This window comes from Eleutherodactylus coqui, chromosome 10 (genome assembly GCF_035609145.1).
Source record: "Eleutherodactylus coqui strain aEleCoq1 chromosome 10, aEleCoq1.hap1, whole genome shotgun sequence".
Taxonomy (NCBI): Eukaryota; Metazoa; Chordata; class Amphibia; order Anura; family Eleutherodactylidae; genus Eleutherodactylus; species Eleutherodactylus coqui.
In genome coordinates, this window is record NC_089846.1 from 59,319,817 (window position 1) to 59,342,669 (window position 22,853).

The 22,853-nt window shown below is 44.5% G+C and overlaps 1 protein-coding gene across 2 annotated transcripts; it reads right to left on the minus strand.

The window, feature by feature from the left end:
- Positions 1-3,415: 3,415 nt before the first annotated feature.
- Positions 3,416-22,439, minus strand: LOC136579760 (transcriptional repressor RHIT-like). 2 transcript variants are annotated; one of them, XM_066579823.1, is made up of 6 exons: positions 22,302-22,439; positions 21,950-22,048; positions 10,902-10,961; positions 8,137-8,263; positions 6,283-6,381; positions 3,416-4,533 (listed from the first exon to the last, which is right to left on the minus strand). In XM_066579823.1, the coding sequence occupies exons 2-6, from the start codon at positions 22,046-22,048 to the stop codon at positions 3,560-3,562; spliced, it is 1,359 nt and encodes a 452-aa protein (XP_066435920.1). In that variant the 5' UTR covers positions 22,302-22,439; the 3' UTR covers positions 3,416-3,559. The 2 variants fall into 2 exon arrangements, with proteins under 2 accessions (XP_066435920.1, XP_066435921.1); XM_066579824.1 differs by lacking the exon at positions 22,302-22,439 and adding an exon at positions 22,185-22,286.
- Positions 22,440-22,853: the final 414 nt, after the last annotated feature.

Here is a 22,853-nt window from a genome sequence, read left to right on the forward strand (position 1 = left end):
AGACTTTTCACAGGCAGCAAATAAATTGGCGCAAGCCTGCAGGACAAATAGAATGTTTCCCTTTTTGGGAAACGGAGGGCCCACTGACTATATTCAATCAATAATATATGTCTTCTGGCCCTGCCTACACAATTCTCTCCCTGTAGTATTACTGCAAGGCGCAATGCTCTGCAGACAGCCGATTTTGAAAAGAAAAAAATATGCAACACTGCTAACAGCAGCCTGCACAGTACTGCACACGGATGATGTGGCCCTAAGAAGGACCGTTGGGGTTCTTGAAGCCTACACTCACTTCTAACACTCTCCCTACCTAAGCACCACTTCTGTCCCTGTAGTATTACTGCAAGGCGCAATGCTCTGCAGACTGCCGATTTTGAAAAAAAAAAAATTTGTGCAACACTGCTAACAGCAGCCTCCACAGTACTGCACACGGATAGATGTGGCCCTGAGAAGGACCGTTGGGGTTCTTGAAGCCTACACTCACTCCTAACACTCTCCCTACAGCAGCACTTTCCCTCAGCTAACTCAGTCACAAGGCATCTGAGGCGAGCCGCGGGAGGGGCCGACTTTTATACTCGGGTGACATCTGATCGCCCCAGCCACTCACAGCAGGGGGGTGGTATAGGGCTTGAACGTCACAGGGGGAAGATGTAATGCCTTCCCTGTCTTTCAATTGGCCAGAAAAGCGCGCTAACGTCTCAGAGAGGAAACTGAAAGTAACCGGAACACCGCGTGGTGCTCGTTAAGAGTAACGAGCATCCCGAACACCCTAATATTCGCACGAATATCAAGCTCGGACGAGTACGTTCGCTCATCTCTAATCACGATCGCTGCTTCCTCATTGACACTCATGTCCCCCTAACAACATGTGTTTAGTCAAGTTTATGTCCTAGGGAGACATAATCTTCAGTTGACCCCAATTTACACAAGAAAATGGCATAAATTATACCAGAAATGAACGCCAGATCGGATCTGGCATAGATTTCTGTATAAGCATAGAGGAGCCAAGATGCACCCAATATATAAAGAGCTATGCACTTCTTCATCTATTCAACACATTGTCCGCTGGTGGAAGTATTATTAAGACTGGGGTTTGCCGTGCTAGTCCTAATATGTTTCACCCGGTTTCACACAGCCGAGAATCTCGCACAAGACTTGTGTGTTGGAAGACGTGCAACTCGCAGTGCAATTAAAAACCTAGTGCTAAAACATCACCTATAGAACTCAATGGTGGCCTATGTTTGATCCAATGGAACCAAAGAGGGTGAAATCCGCTTGAAGGGGTTGTAGGGCAACGATTGAGCACTGCGTATGACGGTGTATATCACGCACGCCGTCATGTGCAGTTTGACTTTTTCCTTTTTACATCTTAGCGACATTGCATATAAACGCCGCACATATGCAATGTAGTTTATTACCCGCCCATAGAGAACAATAGGGTTCTTTTGCGCAAAACACACAGTAAGATAAAAAAAAAAAAAAAAGGCAGCATGTTCTAACGTTCAGAAACAGCAGTTGAGGAAAGTAAAACACATTACAAAGTTTTATTTAGACAGGATATATTTAATAGAGTTTGGATGTAGAAGTCCCAGAATAACAGTTTAATGCTTAAAGGGGTATTCTGGGCTTTTACTATCGATGACTTACACTCAGGATTGGTCATTAATAGTTGGTCAGTGGGGGGCGCCTGCAGAATTTCCACTGATCATTGTCAGTGCAGTGGGGCCGGATGTCCACATCGGTGGTCAGAGCTAGAAGTGCAATAGGTGACGTCATTCCCTTTGAAATCATCTGCAGTGATGCCTCCTATTGGACGTCCGAGTCCTCATTGTGGTCAGCGCTGGAAGTATAATAGGAGGCATCGCTCCCTTTAATTTCAATGGGAGTCAAGCCATCTATTACACTTCTGGCCACTGCACTGACAGAAGGGCTGGAGGATCAGCAAGGATTCCCAAGGATCAACTATTGAGGGCCTTTCCCGGGGACAGGTCATCAATAGTAAAAGTTCGTAATACCCCCTTTAACTCCGTCCGGCAGGTGCATTGTCCACGTGTTCACTGTCCACATTACAGATGCAACATTTTCTGTAGGCCTAAAAATTATGGTTGGCTTGTTCACTAATCGTTTGGCTTAAATATCGATTGTTCAGTCGTTCTCATTCACTTAGACTCTGTTCGCTTGTTCAAAACAACAATTAACCAGTCTAAACGGACCCCAAGGCCGGCGTCACACGGGTGTATTTACATGCGCAAAATTTGTGCGCTCAATACACAGAGGATAAAACCCATTGATTTCAAAGGGTTTGTTCACATTTCTGTATTTTGTGAGCACATTTCGGTTGCACAAAAAAACCCCCAAAAATGCAGCATGTTCTCCTTTTCTGCACACCAAAGTCAATGGGGGTACGTGGATGCATAATTCTGTTGGAAAAAGAACACACCTTGAACTCATTAACCATTTCAATCGGTGCGTCTGTGTCTGCAGCATGCAAATGAACATGCCTCGCAGTCAGAAAAAAGTACAGGAAAATACACCGATAAGGGCGCAAAAAAGTTGCAGAGGCGTGCGCATAAACACGTGTGACGCCAGCCTGTGTCAGTATAAGGAGAAGATGATCACCTGCGGTTCATTTCTCCTCACATCTTGCTCTTTGGCTGCCTTTTTTTTTAGCCTGACTCTACTAATCTGAAGTAGTCTCGGACACACCCCTGCAGAGGAGGCAACCTCAACCAATGATGAGACAGTAGGTGTGGCTGATCATCTAGTGTGTATGGTAACCAGATTCTTCCCTGATAGCAGATGCATTTCAACTGCCCAATCATGTGCTTCATGTACATTTTACCCTCTCATTTGAAGAGGTGAAATCCGCTGTGAAAATGGGCAGTGTCACGCTGCAGATTTTAAATCCACACCCCAGGCCAATTTACACAGTAGACTTTTATCAATTCCATCCACATTGTGTATTTTCTGCACACAAATCTACGGAGGAAAATACTCACTATATCCATCACATGTGATCATCAAACTACTAACGATGACCTGTCCGTCCGTGTGTGAATTTGTGAGTGACTTAGTTGCTCCACGACTGATCACATGACGGTGATGTCATCAAAGGTCCTTCATCCCCAGTGAGGGAGTTACATGCTTCGCCACTGATCACATAATGGTGACATCATCACAGGTCTTGTACGCATAAGGCTGCTGTCCAGCTAGGTGTTCGTTAGTACTCCGTAGCAACTGAAACCGCATGGGGTTTGTAGTTCGCCCGTAATCTGCACAATGATGCAGGACCTTTGATGACATCACTGTCATATGGTACGGGACGGAGCATGTAAGTCATTCACTTGGGATGAGCGACACAGAGCTGTATAATATGTATAAGTTATTGCATGCAAACAAGAACACGCTGAATTCATGTGGTCTCACACTTCCTCTTTATTTCACTTGCTTACAATGTCTACGTATTCTTATACTCGATACATTTCCCGTTTGAGGGATACATTGCATAGTGAAGAAGTTGCAGCATTGTCTCCTGAGTAGATCTCCTGGCGGACAGGACTTATGAAGAGTTTTCCAACGTCCGTGAGAATATTTGGCCTTTTCTATGGTGGTCCAGATTTGGTTTCTCCAGAAACCTTTGTTGTCCGACCACTTTGTGTGTCCTCTGATGTACAATAAGAGAAGCCTTATAAGCAAACTGCTTTCCGCAGTCAGGACATTTATGCGGCGCCTCTACCCCGTGCGCCTTCTGATGTGTAATAAGACTATAACTATCAGAGAAGAGTTTGCCGCAGTCCTTGCATCGGTGAGGTTTCTCTCCTGTATGAGTCCTTTCATGAACCATAAGACCAGACCTGTATGTAAACCGTTCTCCGCAATCGAAACACTGATGGGGCTTCGGCCCAGTATGAATTTGCCGATGCACCAGAAGAAGACACCTGAAGTCAAATTTTTGGCCACATACATCACAGGGATAGAATCGCTCTTCGTTGTGAGTCCTTTGGTGAGCAATAAGCTGAGACTTGTACGTGTAGAAGATCCCACAGTCCCCGCACCAGTAGCAGGTCTCGCCGGTGTGTGACCTTTCATGTGCGATAAGATGAGATTTATGGGCAAAGTGCTTTCCGCACTCATTACAACTGAAAGGCTTCTCCGTATGTCTCCTCTTATGTCCCGCAAGGTGAGTCCTGTCCACGAAACACTGTCCGCAGCGCTCGCACACGTGGGTCATCCTTGGGATTTTTGTACCATTCAGAGTGACATCTTTAGCCGCCCCAGAAGACTTATGCTTTTTCTTTTGGGTTAAAGTCTTTTTCTTAGATACATCTTTCTGGTTAAGAGCATCATTTACGGTCCACGTCTCACATTCCCATGGAGGACAAGAAGACGTATGGCTTTCCATGTCACACGTGGATGATGCAATAGAGCAGTTTCCTCTTTGATTACCACGGGGCATAGTGGCGTCATCTTCTATGGTCCTATCTTGTGACTCTACATGGCCATCTTCTACCAGACCCCTCTTCCTGGATTCATCTGTCAGAAATGAAAAGATAAAAGTTGTTGGACATCAGCCTGAACAACAGAATGCAATCAGCTCTACAGTTATAGGGGTGGTATCAGAACAGACGTTCATCACCGATCCATAGGATAAGCTTTGTACCCAACGCTGAACTTTCTCCGTTTTCCTATCCATGGGGTAGGTAATGAAAGTCTGATTGGTAGGGGTCTCACAACTGAGATCTCCACGAAACCGGAGAAAGAAAAGTCCCGTGTCCTCGCTGCACCCCCACAGTGAAGAGACTTAATGAAGTACCACTACATTTGTGACCAACGCTCCATTCAATCTCCTCCTCAGTGGGGGGGGTGCAATGAAAAGGAGAGGTGGACATGGGATAGGTGATAAAGTTCGTTCATGTACATTGTACAAACCCTTTAAGACTCATTTCACACCAGTATTAGGGCTTTAGTCATAATTCCATTTCCCTTCTTCTGGAACAGAGAAATTGAATTAAAACGGAAGAAATCAGTTTTTTCCCCCCATTGATTTAAATGGGGGTTTTAAAAAACGGAAAGCCTTACATATGCTTCTGTGTTCTGTTTAAAAATGTGTTCCATTTCCATCTCACATACTCACCCCTAAGGCCTCATGTCCACGGGGAAAATAAGAATTAAAATCCGCAGCGTTTTTCCCGCACGCGGATCCGCGCCCCATAGGAATGCATTAACCACCCGCGGGTAGATAAATACCCGCGGATGGTAATTAAAAAATTTCTGGAGCATGAAAAAAAATGGACATGGTCCATTTTAGTGCGGATCACGCGTGCGGAGCTCATAGAGCACATAGCGCAATTGGTCTCAAACATGAAAAATAAAAGACAATTACAGTGCATCCGCAGCCCAAATCTGCGTTACAAATCCGCAGCGGATCTGATTTTCCCCGTGGACATGAGGCCTAAGGGACTGTCCAGATTCGTGTCATGCAGGTTTCTGCATGGAGGATGGAAAAAATGATGGAACCACGTAATGTGAGAACGGCCTACCATGCAGCATAGCTTTTTTGCAACGTATGGGTTCTGCATTCAGCATTGGTGTGATCAGAGCTTAAGGGCTAGGTCACACTATCAATGGGCTCTGTTTTGCTGCCCCATTATGGCCAAACAGAACCAAACAGACCCTACTGACCATAATAGCGTCCGTCAATGACAAAGAAATTCACACGAGTTCATAAAATTCCAGCTTTATCGTAGTCCATATTAAAAACAATCAAAAGACAGCCCCCCGCCCCCCATCCAGTCTCACAAACCAGTTGGTTCCTACATCTAGAGCTGTTTTATCAGCTTATGCAGATCCCTTTGCCACTGATCTACTAATACTGCCTGACCAACATTTTCTCCTACACTGCTGCAATTGATAAGCGAGTTTACTAACGGAGAGCTTACATACATGGTGAGCTATATTTATTTATATTTTATAATGGGGTCTGTTGTTTTCCAGACAGCCGTCCAGTGTTTACAGGACAAAATGGTGCTGCGCGTGCTTTTTAGTGGAATTCAGCAACCTCCAACGCTGATGTGAATGAGACCTTAGAAGTATAAAGAATTCATGCAAAAAATGGAAATTGGTTACAAGAGGGCACATCATGCCCATGTATGTGTATTATACAGACAGACTATTGGTTTCACTTGGAGCTGTGGAATGATCCATTACCCTTGTGGTGTTACTGCAGGAGATTTAAACACAGCCCCGATTTATAATCTCGGTAAATGACGCCATATAACCCACCTGCAGCGGTCTCTTTGCGGAAGTTCACACTCCCCTTGTCCTCCTCACTTAATTCCTCTTCTCCAAGAAAAACAATATTAAAACTGTTCTTGTACGGACCTGTAAGAATCAAGAGAAGAAGCCGATTTAAGAACCACATTTTCGCTTTACACAACTGGACTTATTAGCAGTCATTCTCAACTTGAAAGATATACAACGTATTTTCCGGCGTATAAGACAACTTTTTAACCCTGGAAAATCTTCTCAAAAGTCGGTGGTAGTCTTATAGGCTGGACTGGAGAATCTGCGGTCGCCGTATACAGTGTGGGGGGGGCTCAAAAATGGCCGCATCCCCGCGTATGTGGCGACTGTATGAAAGCAGCAATGGCGGCGCTAAGGCTTAGGGGGGGGCGCTAAGGCTCAGGGGGGAAGTCTATCCTCCCGCAGCGTGTCGTCCTCCCGATGGTCTGCGGCGCTGCTGCAGGCTGTCGCTCCCTCCTTCACGCCGACAGAGCATTGCTTTTTGGATGTGGGGATTGAATGCCCTGCCTCCAGAAAGCTAATGCACTGATTGGCTAACTCAGTGCGGCGTCAGCCAATGAAAGCTGGCACTGGGTTAACCAATCACAGCCATTCAATGACATCATTAAATGGCTGTGATTAGTTAAACCAGCGCCAGCTTTTATTGCCTGACGCCACGCTGAGCATTGAATGGCTGTGATTGGTTAACCTAGAGCTGGTTTTCATTGTCTGACGCCGCGCTGAGTTAGCCAATCAGAGCATTAGCTTTCTGGAGGCGGGGCATTCAATCCCCACATCCAAAAAGCAATGCTCTGTCGGCGTAGAGGAGGGAGTGACGGCCTGCAGCAGCACCGCAGATCATCGCAGAACGCAGCAGGAGGTGAGTAAACTCTCTCCCCCAATCCAACGGTATTCCGAGCTGCAGTGTATACAGGCATCCCAGCCGTCTGAATGGGTGTTAAAACTTGGTCGCTGCTGCCTCTCATACATGCGATTTTCAGCCGCGACGTGGGCGGACGAAAATCACGGAGCCCAGGTGAAGTAGCCCTAAGAGTCCTTTTAGACAGAGCAATTTGCTCTAATACACAAGCACTGACCGACGAGATCAGGGCTCGTCTACCAGATCTTTACACAGGTTGATACAGAATCTATAATGGGACGAACGAACATCTATACATTTGTTGGGTGATCATCAGCACCTGCACATGACCCAGTGATCAGGCAAACAAATGTTCCTTGGAAACGAACAAACAAATTTGAGCGATAATCATTCAATGTAAATGCGAGAGAAAAAAAAACAAAAAAAACTGCTCAATTTTCATTAGTGGATGCTTAAACTAATTTTCCAGTCAGTTTAAAAAACCTTGTTAGCGCTCGCTGGCTTCTGGTTCCATTTAAATGGCAATTGTTCAGTCTTGAACTTGAGGGGAGATTGTATACCTTGACTAAACACAAGGACTACTTGTTTACTCATGGTCAGTGGAAGACAATGGGTTCTCTTCACACTAATTAAAGAGCTGCTGGAAGGAAATTACTGGCATAAACACACGCCCACCTAAGCAACCACCACACAGTGTTTATTTTAGCTAATGAGAGAAATGGAGAGGATTTCAGACCATTATATGCAGATTTAAATGCTATGTATTTCTATGCAAAAAAATCATTAAGTCGTTTGGTCGTTCCCTCATTCAAACTATTGTGGGTAAATGGGTCTTTAGTCTTTAGCCGCAGTAGACAGGAACTTTGACCAGACTGAACAACCAGTGAAAAATGACAAAGCCCTTTCAATCCCGATTTAAATACCACTGACTATACAAGATATTTCCTAACACTACAGTGCCGCCATCCTGTTACCTGAGCATCTATCCATGGAGAGCCCCTCCTCCAGCACCACATTCTGGTAACGATCTTTATGTTCTTCTATATAGTTCCATTCTTCCATTGAGAAATAAATTGAGATGTCACCACATTTTACTGGCATCTGGAACGAGGAATAATAGGGTTTTCTGAGTTATTTAGAGATATACACATATACAAGGGGTGGACGAAAATACGGAAACACCATATAAAATGAATGCCTTAAAGGGGTTCTGACACGAATAAGATTTTTATGCTTTAGCAGCCGTTGTTCCCAGGTCTGCCTAATGGACACAGGGAACCCACGATTAACCCCTTGAGTGGCACGCCCGGAAATTTTCCGGGACGAGCTCCACTGCTCATAGCGATACAGCCCGGAAGATTTCCGGGCTATGTATCACTATGGGAGCTGCAGAGCACAATGTCACAAGCTGTAACATTGTGCTCTGCCTGCACAGACCCACACAGAGCAGTTGAAGGGCTTTGAAAAACCAGCAGAAGATATTGCAGATATGTCGGCATTCTCCTTCACTGGTTTGTTTACAGGTTGCCATAGAGACCATCGGCTTGTCAGAAGCAAGCCGATGGTCTCTATGGCAGGGAGAGCTGGTTGTTAGCTGTCAGAGAACAGCTAGGTACCAGCTCTTACAGCAGAGATCAGAGAAAACCTCCGATCTCTGCTGTGTTAACCCTTTACATGCTGCAGTCTATGTGACTGCAGCATATAAAGGGCTGCCACTGCAGCATGTAAAGGGCTGTCACCATCGGACCCCCAGAATGTGATCAGGGGTCCTGATGGGTCCCTGTGGAAGTCCCCTAAAGGGACAAAAAAAAAAAAATTAAAAAAAAAAAAAAAAAGTTAAAAAATTATAAAAAAAAAATAAAAACACTTGTCTCCCTTTACTTTGTAAAAAATCAAAAATAAAAATCACACATGTGGTATCCATGCGTCGTAATGACCCAGAGAAGGAAGTTAATACATTATTTTAACCCCTTAATGACATGGCCCCTTTTTTTCTTTTTTTCCTCCCCCTGTTTAAAAAATCACAACTTGTCCCGCAAAAAACAAGCCCTTATATGGCCATGTCAATGGAAAAATGAAAAAGTTATGGCTCTTGAGACGCAACTGCAAAATTAGTTGAAATTCAATGATTAGACCATTTTAAAAAACCTGCCCTGGTGGGCACGACAGGGTGGTAGGAAACCCGCCACTCAAGGGGTTAATGGCATGCTAAAGCATAAAAACCTTATACTTTACTTTTTTCCTGTTGTTGTTGTGCAGTGGGGTTCTTCTCCCAGCAGGCTCTCTTCTTCCTCCGACGGGCCGCCCCCCTCCGGGATTGCTCGCATGCGCAGAAGACAGGTGCCCTCTGACAGGAGTCAGGAAGGGCCGCCTCTCTTCTGCGCATGTGCAGAACTCGGGAGTTCAGCCAGGATGGACGGGCTGCCCACAGCAAGCACTGCTTGTGACGTGGCGCCCGTCCGTTCACCTCGGAAGTGGCTGACGGACGGAGCAGAGCAGGAAGCGGTCATTTTGACCGGTCCAGCTCTGCTTCTAGAAGCCACAGAAAAAGATGCCCGATGGAAGGGACATGCCTGACGATCAGTCCTGGCCAGGCAAGGTAAGTAAAAATGTTTTTTTCATGTCAGAACCCCTTTAATTAACATGCGATTATAAATTATATTTCAATAACACATGTAGAGATTTTAAGTGAAGGTAAAATGCCACAGAAGTGAACATCTGCCCAAGCAACAAGGTTCCATTGGGCAGGGGTTTGAGCCACTCAGCTGTTGTTACCAGACGGCTCCCAAAACATCTCAGCCAAGCAGGAATCAAAAGGGCAGCTTTTTTTTACAGCGGTTTCATATCTATGTCCACTAATATACAGTGTATATATATATATATATATATATATATATATATATAATGACCACTTGTCCATGAGTGACTGAGTTATATTACTTCTGGGTCTTACATTTAAGTAGGAACTATCAAAGGTTGATCCAGGGATTATTCTGACTGCCACTATGGAGTCGGGAAAGAATTTTTCCCCGAATGGGCTAATTGGCTTCTGCCTCTTGGGGTTTTTGCCTTCCTCTGGATCAACAAGGGGGTTGAAACAGGCTCAACTAGATGGACACTGTCTTCATTCAGCCTAACATACTATGTTACTATGCTCTGCTCCTGATCACATGATGGTGAGGTCATCAAAGGCCATTCATGGAGAGAGTCAGTAACATGCTCCGCCCCTGATCACATGATGGTGACGTCATCACAGGTCCTTCAGTGAGTTACATGCGATGATGTCATTCACTATTATATTATAAGTGGCATATTGCGCCACCAGAAACACTTATAGTATAAATAATACTAATAACTTGTATATATAGTAAAAGTCTGTTCTCCATGTAGTGAAATAACAAATTGGCATACACTCACCTCTCCCCACTGTGTCCCATGTTCACAGGCTGCCGCCAATGACGTGACACCAAAAGGAAGACCTTCGCGGGACGTCACAGGCACTGCAACCAATGGCAGAGCTCAGTACTTGATTGCTGAGCTCCGTTACTGACTGCAGTGTCAGTAATGTCCCGTACACTTATGTGGAATAACAGCCTGTAAAATACACAGTAGTGGATGACCAAGCACCGGCGCCAATTTGTTATTGTACTGCATAATGAACAGACATTATGCTAAAAAATAAAATTATAATATATATTTATTAAGGAGGTTGAAGCAGGACATTACAATTGATTCTCACCTCGCCAGTAAGAAGATGCGTCGTACTGTGGGGGGAATTTTTCTTCACTAGGACGTATTCCTATAACACAAAAGAGCACGTATATTAGGGCTCATTCACACCTGCGTTTAGGACTTTAGTCACAATTTAGTTTCTCTGTTCCGCTTCTGGAGCAGAAAAATAGAATTAGAACAGAAGGGTTTCTGTTTTTCCCCCATTGATTTCAATGGGCTTATAAAGAAATGGAACGCAAAAGGAAAGTTTTACGTTTGCTTCCATTCCATTACGTTTTGTTTATTTTATTTAATTTTTACAGGTCAAATAGCGCCACAGACTGTGCTATGTGTTCTTGTAAAAAATAGGAACTGAAAGCTTTTTTTTTTTTTTTTTTTAAACCCATTAAAATCAACAGGAAAAAAAACACAGAAACATTTAATTCCATTTTAATTCTGTTCTTCATCTTCAAAAAAGAAAAGAGAAAAAGAACTGTGCCTGAAGCCCTAAACACAGCTGTGAACGGGCCCTTACTGACCATCCCGTCCAGCAGTTACATACAGCTTAAGAGCTTATTCCTACAAGCGCATCACATCCATGTGTTTGTGTGTCTAACAGGCTTTACATGGACCCATAATAGTCAACATAAACAGTATCTCCTGATGACAGATTAGGGAATAAGTTAATGATCATGGGGGACAAACTCCTGGAATCCACTCCGATCATGAGAACAAGGGTCCTGTCCCCCCATGAATGGGGCAGTGGTCATCATGTCCATTATTGCTCCATTAAACTCTATGGGAATGCCGAAAATAGCTGAGTAGAATGGTGGTCCTTCATTTACATGGGGGACATTGAACCCCAGTTTGAGGATCATTAGCAGACAGACACCCACCATTCAGACATTTACCCTCTATCCTATGGATAGGGAATAAGTTTTAAACTTGTGGCAACCCTTTTAAAGACATTTTCTGGGACTTTACTACTGCTAACCTAACCGCAGGATAGGTCATCAATAGTTGATCAGTGGGGGTCCACTGCCGATCAGCGGATATTGGGGATGAAGCAGGAGGCAGAAAGCACTGCCCGTAACATAGAAGTCTGGGCTAAATTCAATGGAGCTGTGCCTGCAATATCTGACTGGGCTGCACTACAGATAGTGGTCTGCCTGCGACGGACCCCGGTCCATCAACTATTGATGACTCATAAAATAATTAATTAATAAGAAAGTCCCGGAAAACTTCTTTAATATTATCCACATAAATGTATGTAGATGTGCACTGATGTGCAGATACATCTGATAGAAGAGTGATCACAAGGGCAGAGGATTTTCAGGCTGTTCCCCTGCCAGACGAGACCCTACAGTAATGCTGGGTTCCCACAGACGGTTTCAGCACGGAAATCTTGCCGTTTTGCAGCAGTGAAAAAATGTGAGATTTCTGCAGGATAAGCGCAGCTTTAAAACGCGCGGCACTTAGCTGCGGATTTTGGAGCGGTTTCGCCTCATGCTTTTCTGTTGCGGTCGGCTCTCCCAAAGAGAGGAGCGTGGCCACAACAAAAAAAAAAAAGAATTGACATACTGCGTTCCGGGAATCTGCGCCACAGTGCCGGCTAATGCCGGCTTTGCCGCAACGGATTGTCTGCCCTGTGTGGACGAGATTAACAAATCTCGTCCACATGGCTGGCTAATCCCGGGATTAATGGCCACAGGAGGATTTGCCGCAGCGAAGTTCCCCAGGGAAATTCTGCGGCAAATCCACCCTGAGTGAACCCAGCCTTAGGCTTCCTACACACCGCTGAACGCAATATTGCACCGTTAAACTCGGTCAGATATCAGACATGAGATGTACTGGCGGATATGAGGCATTTTTCTGTAATAAACACCTCCCATCATTTCGGTGAGGTTGTGATCCTCCGGCGCGGCTTTCAGCCACATTGGAGAATCAGCAAGTGTTTCCCATTGTTTTCAATGGGAAACCTCGCATCGCGCTTGCGTGCACATCGCACACTGTGCAATGTGTTTTTCTGTCCCATTGAAAACAATGGGCAATGCGTTCCAAGGGAACACCCAAAACATAGGACATTTTGCGATTTTTTTTTTTTTCCCCTGCACCACAATACGATGCAGGGGGGAAAAAAAAGAATGGGGTTCGTATTCTTGCGTCTCACAACTCACAAATCTGACGCAATTTTCACAGGTTGGTTTACACAGGACAACTATTGTCCAGTGTTAAGAAAATTGTAGATCAATGTATCAGTTAATTATTCTATATTGCATTGTAGACTAGGAATATATAGCAGTGAAGGGGTTAAACGAAACTCTTCTATAGGCCTGCATGTCTTCTGAGGAAGAAAGATTAGGAGATAAGACAGTCTATTAAATCACTCATGTATGTTTATAGTATAACATACACAGGGAGAAGTGACTAGACTATATGGTGCCTTCCCAGGCCTTCCTTCTCCCTGAATTTATGACGGTCTTATTGTATGTAATAGATACACTTAAGGAGGTGTAACTTATGTTAATCACTTATATTTTAAGCCTATCATATGTCCTTATTCACCTTGGAGGTATAAACTTTTGCTGTGATGTCATTTATAATATATAATCTTTGACCACCTTAAAATTAAAGCAGAAATCACTTGATACTACTGGTATTAATTTGTATTTCTCCTGAGCTCAGATTACTACACGGAATCTGATAGTCTTCTTCTTGGTAAACAAATTCTCTCTACATTTTTTGGTCCTTCGAGCCGGAATCACTCACTGCAGAGGGAGAGGACAGCCTGGCTGTGAAAAGGTGGGTCTGAAGTACTCTCCGATCATTAAAAGACCTCCGTCTTGCTTAGACGTAATTAGAGGCCAGTCGGGCATCCTGTCTGAAACAGTGACGTTTTTCCGAACTAGCCGGAGAATTTGGAAGCCTCCCAGATAACGTGTAGTAAGTATAACAATGGTTAAACTTTTCTTCTCTCTTCTTCTTCTTCTGTATACTTTAGTGTTAGTAGTCTATGTGAAATGTGTAAGGTAAATGAGAAGTATAGACGAATGGGTTGCCAAAGGGGCAATAGCAGTAGTCTATGTGAGACCATAGCCATTGTGAGAAGGCTACAGGAAAGAATTAACTCCGTGCGACACGTAAAAAGTGGTTAGATGACGTCATGGGACACAGGGGTGTCCAGGAACTTTACTTCTTATCTTTCTATTACTTTCTCTTTGATATTGTGTTATAGAGTAACTAAGAATATGAAGAGGGCGGCCGCCTACTAACATAATGTACTATTTGTATTGCTGTCTTATATTGCATGAAGTGAATGTGTGAGTGATTGAGATGAGTGGAATAAATAAATAAATTAAAAGTCCTAGTTGTAAAGAATTATGTGATACAATACGGACAAAATCAGCTAAAAGATCAGCAGAAATACGGATTATCCGCTGCTGAAGTCTGGTTAAAAGAAGCCCCAAACTGTCACGCCCATATAAAAAGAGACGCCCGACAGTTTGATGGACAATTCAAAGGGTTAATGAGGAGTTCCAATTGAATGAAAAATAGAGAGAGCAGATAGAATAATTCTATGGCCAGATTGGAGTTCTGTAGAAGGAATTTAGAATGGGAGGGGAGGAGATGGTAGACCCCTTCCATAGTATAATCAGGGGGCATGAGAGATGATCCTAATGCTGCATATAATCAGCCATTAAGGAACACGTTAGTAAGTGCAGTAAAGAAGGAAATAGGAGGTTATATAATGAGATACATAGTTACCATGAGGATGGGATCGTTGCAGGATGTTTTGCAATATGCAAAACATGCAGAAAAGTGTTACAAAGAAAAGGGTCAGAAAGTGAGGTTTTTTATACAGGGAGAGGAATGTGATATGATGGTTCAAGAAAGTCAGAGAGGTTATTGGATAGCAAGAGGATGTGAAAGTAGAGACAGAGGGAGAAGCAGATGTGGGATGCAGCTCGGGGATTTAAATGTGTGTTTGAATAATGGAAGTCTAGTGATTTTGCCCGAGAGTGCCCTGAGAAACAATGTTCTCAGCGACCTTGGGGAAAAATGACTAGGAGGGGTGGATGTACAACACTTGGAGGATCTCATGGCAATCTCCACTGCCTGAGATAGATCTCCAGGTGAATGGGCGGATGATTACTTTCCTGGTGGGCTAAGGAGCCACCAGGACATTAATACATCCCAATATGTAGCCAATGTTAAATGTAGTAATAGTCATATCCTGGTAAGAGGGGTTAATGGCCGGACCCACAGGGAATCCCTCTCTGAACCAGTTATAACAGACCTAGAGACAAATAAGCCTGTGAAATGTCAGATTATATAGTCCCGAATATGTCCAGTAAATGTGTGGAGATCAGATATTATGATAAAATTAGGTATACCTTCACCAGAGTACCTCAGGGCTGCTGTGAATCTCCAACAATTGTCTCCCAGGCTATGTCAGCACACTTAGCCCAGTTCCAGCCTCTTAGAGGTAGTCAGCGACTACTGCATGTTGGTAGTCAGCAGCAGACAGTGGAGAGCATTGTGGAGGGACACAGTCGTACTCTTGAGGTTTATTTATGAGCAAGGCCATAAAGTAAACATGTAGAAACTCCAATACGGTCAGCAAACGGTTAAATATTTGGGGTATAACCTGTCAGATGAAGGTAGGCAAGCAATTCTGGAGGTCCCACAACTATGAGCAAATGATCTCCTTTTTGGGAATGAGAATGTTACGTGTGCTGCTGGGATTTGTTGTTCTATTGTGTTTCCAGCAGCACAGCACTCACAGGGTTAATGATTGAGCTGGCTGGGTGTGGTGCTGTCTGCTAGCCAATCCCCTGGTCAGTCTATCAGGTGGGCCGTCATGAATGCTTGTCTGGTGAGGGTTGCAGTGTGACTTGGTTCATGTCCATTTGTACGTTTATATTCTGTCAGTTTTGTGTTAGCTTGCTGTGTGTCCTGCTATCTGTGTCCTGTCCTGTGGCTGCGTACGGTGTGAACGGTGTCCGGTTCTGCTGGACTCCTGGTTAGTGTAGGGACTAGCAGTATAACCAGGAGCCATGAAGTGGCCTGCTAGCTTTCAACATCTTGTACAACATGTCAACCAATACCTGGTATTTATATTCAGCTTCCAATCTGTTACTAGTGGTTGTATGTTGTATGCAGTGTATTCTGGGTCTGTCATGTGGCATGTGAATGCATCCTGTTCTGGTGTGTGGCTCCTAGGATCAGCTAGGGCCCAGATCCGAAGACCGCTGGGCTGCCCTTATTAGGGCAATGTCCCCGCTTAGGTAGGGCCACTATCATCCTCCCTTGTAGCACAGGGTCAGTTGCCTGAAACCGGTGTGAGTCCCGTGTGACCCTGGTGATACCCGTGTGCGTCCCCTTTGGTCATGATCATGTGGGTTCCGTGCTTTGCTTGCCCACACGATCGTAACAGACAAACTTCTATAGCTCCTGGATCTCAAATTCTGCATCTCTGACAGCGCTTCTTACCAGAATCATCTATGATGACCCTCTGGCTGCAGCCGGCAGGATCCAGTGAGATGGGCCTCTGAGGAAGCCTTTGTCAGGTTAAAACAGACTCTGGTGGGCACATCAGTCTGGGGGGCAGCTGAACTAGAGCAAGCCCTTTGTGCTAACTGTTGACTCAGGAGAAGGATATATCACCTCTGTGTTAACTCAGGAACACGTGGGAAGCAGACTGCTGGCATACTACTCTTGCAGATTAGATCCAGTGGCCGAGCGTTCCCAGCCTGTGTACAAGCGGTAGTCAGACCTTCTGCCACTATAGTGCTGTCCCCCCACACACTGAGTACCGCACGCAGTTAGTTATACTCATATCTTAGTCCTCCTAGACATTCCCCTGCAGGGCACTACTGCTCTCAGCCACACCTGACAACCTAGGGATGTGCTACGCTCCATCCATCCACCTTACTGCCTATTTCTTCAGACGGTCCTCCACACAACTGTCTAGGAGAGATGGCACATAAGGTGTTACTCAGACCAGATCTGCAGGAGGTAACTCTTGTAGATGCTGAATACACTCTTTGTAGATGGGCTGTACATCTCCGTTAAAAAAAAAAAAAAAAAAAAGCTATCTTACCTAAATCGTTCTTCAGATGTGCAGCAGTTTTGAGCCATGGCCTGTGTCATGTCTCAACAGGGGGGATGGTAGCACTCATATGGACAGTGTTCACAGCCTAGGGGTTTACCATCTACTCTAAAAAAAAAAATTTTTTTTTGTCTTGTATTATTTGTGCTAAACAATGCCGAAGGGAGTATAAGACCAGGAGGGGGTGCCGTCCGACACATGGGGGATGCTGGGAGAGCTCTGAGTGTAACTTCTATAGAAGGAGTGACGAGCGCCATACTGGTAGATCTGCTCCCTGACCTACTGACTGCAATCCCTGCTAGCCGTCATAAACCAGCCCTGCAGTCACACCGTTTCTGCCGTCACACGGCTAAATGTCTGACCATTTGTCTATGTGTATAGCATCCCTCACTCTTCACTTCGCCATACCGTGCACATCTCCACCCCGCCATACCGTGCACATCTCCAGCCCCTTTACCTCCTGTACCCCCCATTACCTGTAGTATGTAAGCTCGTTGGAGCAGGACCCTCACCCCTATTGTTTCCATCACCTGATTACTATGTAACCGTGGTTCTGTAATGTTTGTACTTTTGTCTTTCTGTATCCCTTGTCTATGTAAGCGCTGCGGGATATGTTGGCGCTATACACAAAGATTATTATAGATGTGTGTCAGATGAGGGACTTGTTGGCATTGCACACAAAGGGGTAAGGCGTGGCTAGATGCTTGCCTGGCTTGATAGTACTCCTAGTCAGGCCACGTCCCTGGTGGCCATCTTAGTGCTAGTCATGGCCTGCGCCCATTTTAGTACCTGCTGTAATACCTTTGGCCGCCGCCCAGACGCCATCTTGGCTCCTTACATCCCATAGCTGTACCTTCTACCTGGCATCCCAATGCTTGCACTTGTAGTACACAACACCAGTGATTAGTGCCTTCTCTGAACTGCATAGGAATAGTCAGCAGCCTCCATCACTGTCCTCTGTGTGTTGATGATATGTTGTCTATCTTATTAAGTGTGTGCTATAAGATGGGGTCAGCTCACAAATGGTTAAATCGTCTGTTACATGGGAGTTCTTCTTTCACCCTCGCCCCCACCTTTCAGCTTTAGAGTTCAGTGAGGGAGGGAGGGGGGAGTGTGACTGACTCTAGCCATGCTCTGCTTGCTTGATATGAATAGACCTGTAATGAAGATGATCAGGAATGAAGTTTAGTATAAACCTGTGTGAACAGGGAACGTCCATTCTTGCTGTTATTTGTGTACATGTCAGTTCTGTGATTGGTTTGCAGTGATTTTGATTGTTAAATGGTGTTTTCAATGTGATAATGTCATGTAAGATATAATAATAATGAAGTTGTTGATAATGTGAGAGCTGAGTGTCCCTATTAAGGGAAGGATAGCACAAGGATGCTGCAGTTATCTGTAGGAGGCAGACACAGCTAAAGCTCTGTTTATCTTACTCCATTACCTCTCCTTGATAAGAGAAATTCCTGAGGGGGGTTGTTAAGGTTGGAGGATCAAGCGACTGCAGATGATTGGAGTAGTAGTAGTTGTGTGAATCTTAATGTTATGCAGTAAATATTGTGTATAGAGAATGTTAATAATTATATGAGATAGAAAGACTTGACCCCACGATAGATAAAAGTTAATGACAAGTCCTCACGCTGTGATGAACGTAAAATGTGTGATTAAGCTTCTTAACTCTACCTACCCCCCACAGATAAGTGATCCATGTTATACATTGAGTTTGCTGTTTCCACCTGTGAGCGGGGACCAAATGCCTGCTGTTGCCTCTGATCCTGGGGTTATACTTGCTTCGCGCTACCTGGTAATGGGACCGAGGCAGACTACGGGAGACTGCCTGAGGGATGCTGTGCGGAGAGGAGAACCGTAAGGGCACGCTGTCTCTGGGATATGGCCTGAGCTACAGAGAGCACGCACAGATGTGTGATGGTTGTGTGGTGACCGGGCCTAGAACAGGTGCCAGGTACAGCCCCTAACGGGATTGTGCTTGGTACAACTGATAATGCCTATATACCTCATGACCTCCGAGGGTAACAGCAAGGGCCGTGTCCGGAGAACTAGGGACACCTCTCCCAAAGGTTCCTCTGACCCATCGGGGTCCCAAGGGGGGTACCGGACGAGTATGGGACGAGAAATCGGATGGCTGCAGGGGGTTTGAGTCTCTTCTTGCATGGTGGGTAACAGTGAATAAAAATGTAGACTGGATTATATATATATATATTATAACCAACAGAGATTTGTTAATTATACAAGAGATGCAATCAAGGGCCTAGCGGAACAACTAGAACACACCTTACACTCATTGCATGGCAAAATAGAATGGCTCTTGATATGTTACTAGCAGAAAAAGGAGGAGTTTGTAAAATGATTGGAGGATATTGTTGTACTTTCATTCCTAATAACACAGCACCTGATGGTAGTGTTACTCGAGCACTGGAAGGGTTAAATGCATTATCAAATGAACTAGCTGAGAACTCTGGTATAGACAATCCATTCACAGACTGGTTGGAAAACTTGTTCGGACACTGGTCACAAGTCATATACTCCACATTAGTCTCTATGTCAGTATTTGCCTCCATTCTAGTACTTTGCGGTTGTTGTTGTATTCCATGTATTCGAGGACTGTTACAAAACCTTATTAACACTTCCATCACCAAAACTATGTTTCAAAATATACAAGATGACGAAGAACAAGATGCCTTACTGGGTCAGGTGACCACCTCTGTATGACAAGTGATGGTTAAAAGTTCTACGAAGAAAGCGCCATTTTACTTTGATGATTTTGAAGTGTGACATTTTGATTCCAGTGTGTCCTGATTGTACCGGAGGATCGCTCTAATAACTGATGGACACTTCAATAAGTAAGATTTTATATCATGATGGACAATCATTTATATATGAAGAAAGGAGCATCAATTTCATGATAAATCAAGGCCAAGCTTCTCTTGGGGGGCGGGCCTAATTTTGGGTACAATTAGTGGAATGACTTCACATATATATATATGCATCAATGTAATACTTTTATATGAAATAATTACATACTTAGTATTGGTGTGAACCCAGGCCTCCTGGTAATAAAGCTTCGGGCCGTAGCCAGGGGGTCTGTGGTAGGTAGAGTCATTATATATGTGTATTTACTGTGTTGACATATTGATCTAAAGTGGGGAATGTTAAGAAAATTGTAGATCAATGTATCAGTTAATTATTCTATATTGCATTGTAGACTAGGAATATATAGCAGTGAAGGGGTTAAACGAAACTCTTCTATAGGCCTGCATGTCTTCTGAGGAAGAAAGATTAGGAGATAAGACAGTCTATTAAATCACTCATGTATGTTTATAGTATAACATACACAGGGAGAAGTGACTAGACTATATGGTGCCTTCCCAGGCCTTCCTTCTCCCTGAATTTATGACGGTCTTATTGTATGTAATAGATACACTTAAGGAGGTGTAACTTATGTTAATCACTTATATTTTAAGCCTATCATATGTCCTTATTCACCTTGGAGGTATAAACTTTTGCTGTGATGTCATTTATAATATATAATCTTTGACCACCTTAAAATTAAAGCAGAAATCACTTGATACTACTGGTATTAATTTGTATTTCTCCTGAGCTCAGATTACTACACGGAATCTGATAGTCTTCTTCTTGGTAAACAAATTCTCTCTACATCCAGTCACTTGAAATAGTCGCTAAAGTGGGCTCTTTTATAGAGTAATTGTTGCACACTTGTGTTCATGTTCGCAGTCACTGCAGCGCTCACCTCCCTGCAGAGTTGCTGGCTGGTCATTGAAGACAACAATTACTTGTTTACAGCAAGTGATAATCAACCAGCGACTAATTTTAGGTAAACTGACAAAGATTGCATTGCAGATTTGCTGTGGAGCCATAGCAGATTTCCCCCATTGGATTGAATTACCTCCTTAATACCATAGGATGTAAGATTAAGTCCTGGCAGGGTGGTAAGTTTATGTCCTGTTGCAAAAGCTATGTTCTGTGGATCGCACAGTACTATCCTGCTGCAGGAGACAAATGTCATTGACAGCTGGCCTCGCACTGCAACAGTAAGGAAACTGTCCATACTGCAATCAATGTAGATCATGGCATGTAATGGGTTCAGAGGGAGCGCACTCCCTCTGTGACGTCATCAGCCCTTTGCTATGTAATTGTGGAGAGCCAATGGGTTGCCCTGGTAAGTGGACAGCAGACACAGGTGTCCCAGCCTGCCATGGCCTGTGATCGCTATTGTGAGCAGTAATGCATTGCAGTACAGAAATACTGCAATGCATTATCATAGCGATTAGAGCTTTTCTGGTTCAAGTACCCTACAGGGACATATAAAAATAGTGCAAAAAAACAAAAGAAAACAACACTGCGGATGAGCTGCGGATCGGTCGGCTTCTATTGACTTCAATGGAATTGTCCGCACGAATTCCGCACTACAATGGAGCCTGCTGCGATTTGTTTTCCGCATGCAGAATTCGGAAAACAAATCCGCGAGTGAAAATTGAAGTGCGGACGCCTATGCTTCCCTATGGGCGGCTTGAACTGCGGATCCCCCACAAACCCTCCCGTGGACATTGGGCCCAACGCTCAGTATGAAGGTACATTGCTTTACATTATTGACCCTCCTACAGAAAGAAACTCAAGTGCTGGAAGCAGCAACCATAACGACCGTCAGCAGCCTTTAGCGTTACTTCCCGTATACATATAGGACGCCATACTGCAGTGTTCTGCAACCGTGGCACTCCGACGCTTGTGAAACTACATACACGTCTATGTCAGGACATGCTGGGAGTTATAGTTCTACAACACGTAGCTGTCCAGTTGTTGTGAAGCCACAACTGTGACAGAGCATGCTGGGAATTGTAGTTTGACGACAGCTGGAGAGCCTGAGGTTGTAGTCCTGATGCATATATATGTGCAGTCACAGCTGAGACGGGACATGGATACATCACCTCCCCAGTCAGCAGGTAGATGATGCCCAGCGCATGGTTCAGGATCTTCTCCGCCATCTGCTTTTTCATCTTCATCATTGTTTCCTTCCTGACCGACATCTAAGAAAACAAAGGGAAAGAAATGAGCAGAAATCCTAAGAAAAGACATCAAGTATCACTTTATAGTCTGTAGACTTTGTAGTCTGTAGATCAAGCCGGGTGAACTACCTGTCCCAAGATGCCCACCAATAGTTACCTATGGCAAGGCATGATGGGACTTGTAGTCTTCTAAAGCTGACTCCCTGCCAGTTCTATAGCACCGATGCTCTTCTCTATTCCCTACGGCATTATGACATAACCGGACTATCCTTACCGGCTGATAGCACAACGTGATCTTCTATCAGCCAAACACAGCGGAACGCGAGCGGCGCGGCAGCGAGGAACCAAACATCCCGCGCAAGGGCTTCTGGGATTTGTTGTTTAACGGTTTGCAATTGTAAACTCCGCTGGAGCGTCGGGCTACTACAGTTCCCACAATGCCTTGCGCGAAGGATGACGTGTACGGGATGCATATATTAGAGTATCACGTGTTCAATGAACAGTCCGTAACTTGCGGCTCTCAAGGCATTCTGGGAGTTGTAGTGTTATCTCTCTTGGAGAGGCACAGGTCGTGCAGCCGTGCGGTAAAGCAAGACTATAGTGTGGAGTAGCATCGTAGGACACATTCTGTCCTCACATACGGGACATAAAGTCATTTACTGTTAGAGCTCGGTAGTTGTTTGTGTGGATATGGAGCTTCCTGTATGAAGTCAGACATGAGAAGTGATAAGCAGCTGCAGACTCCAATGGCATCCGCTTATCTCCAACCGGAATAAAAGATAAGGGGTGCTAAAACCTAACCTCTGCCATTGTGTAAACGTTTAGG

Excerpts from the sequence above, each read along its gene's own strand:
- LOC136579760 (XM_066579823.1), bottom strand. The coding sequence starts at position 22,048 with ATGTCGGTCAGGAAGGAAACAATGATGAAGATGAAAAAGCAGATGGCG. Across the intron at positions 10,962-21,949 it reads TCTACCTGCTGACTGGGGAG|GAATACGTCCTAGTGAAGAA; the intron begins GTGATGTATCCA and ends TTTGTGTTATAG. Across the intron at positions 8,264-10,901 it reads CGCATCTTCTTACTGGCGAG|ATGCCAGTAAAATGTGGTGA; the intron begins GTGAGAATCAAT and ends TCCTCGTTCCAG.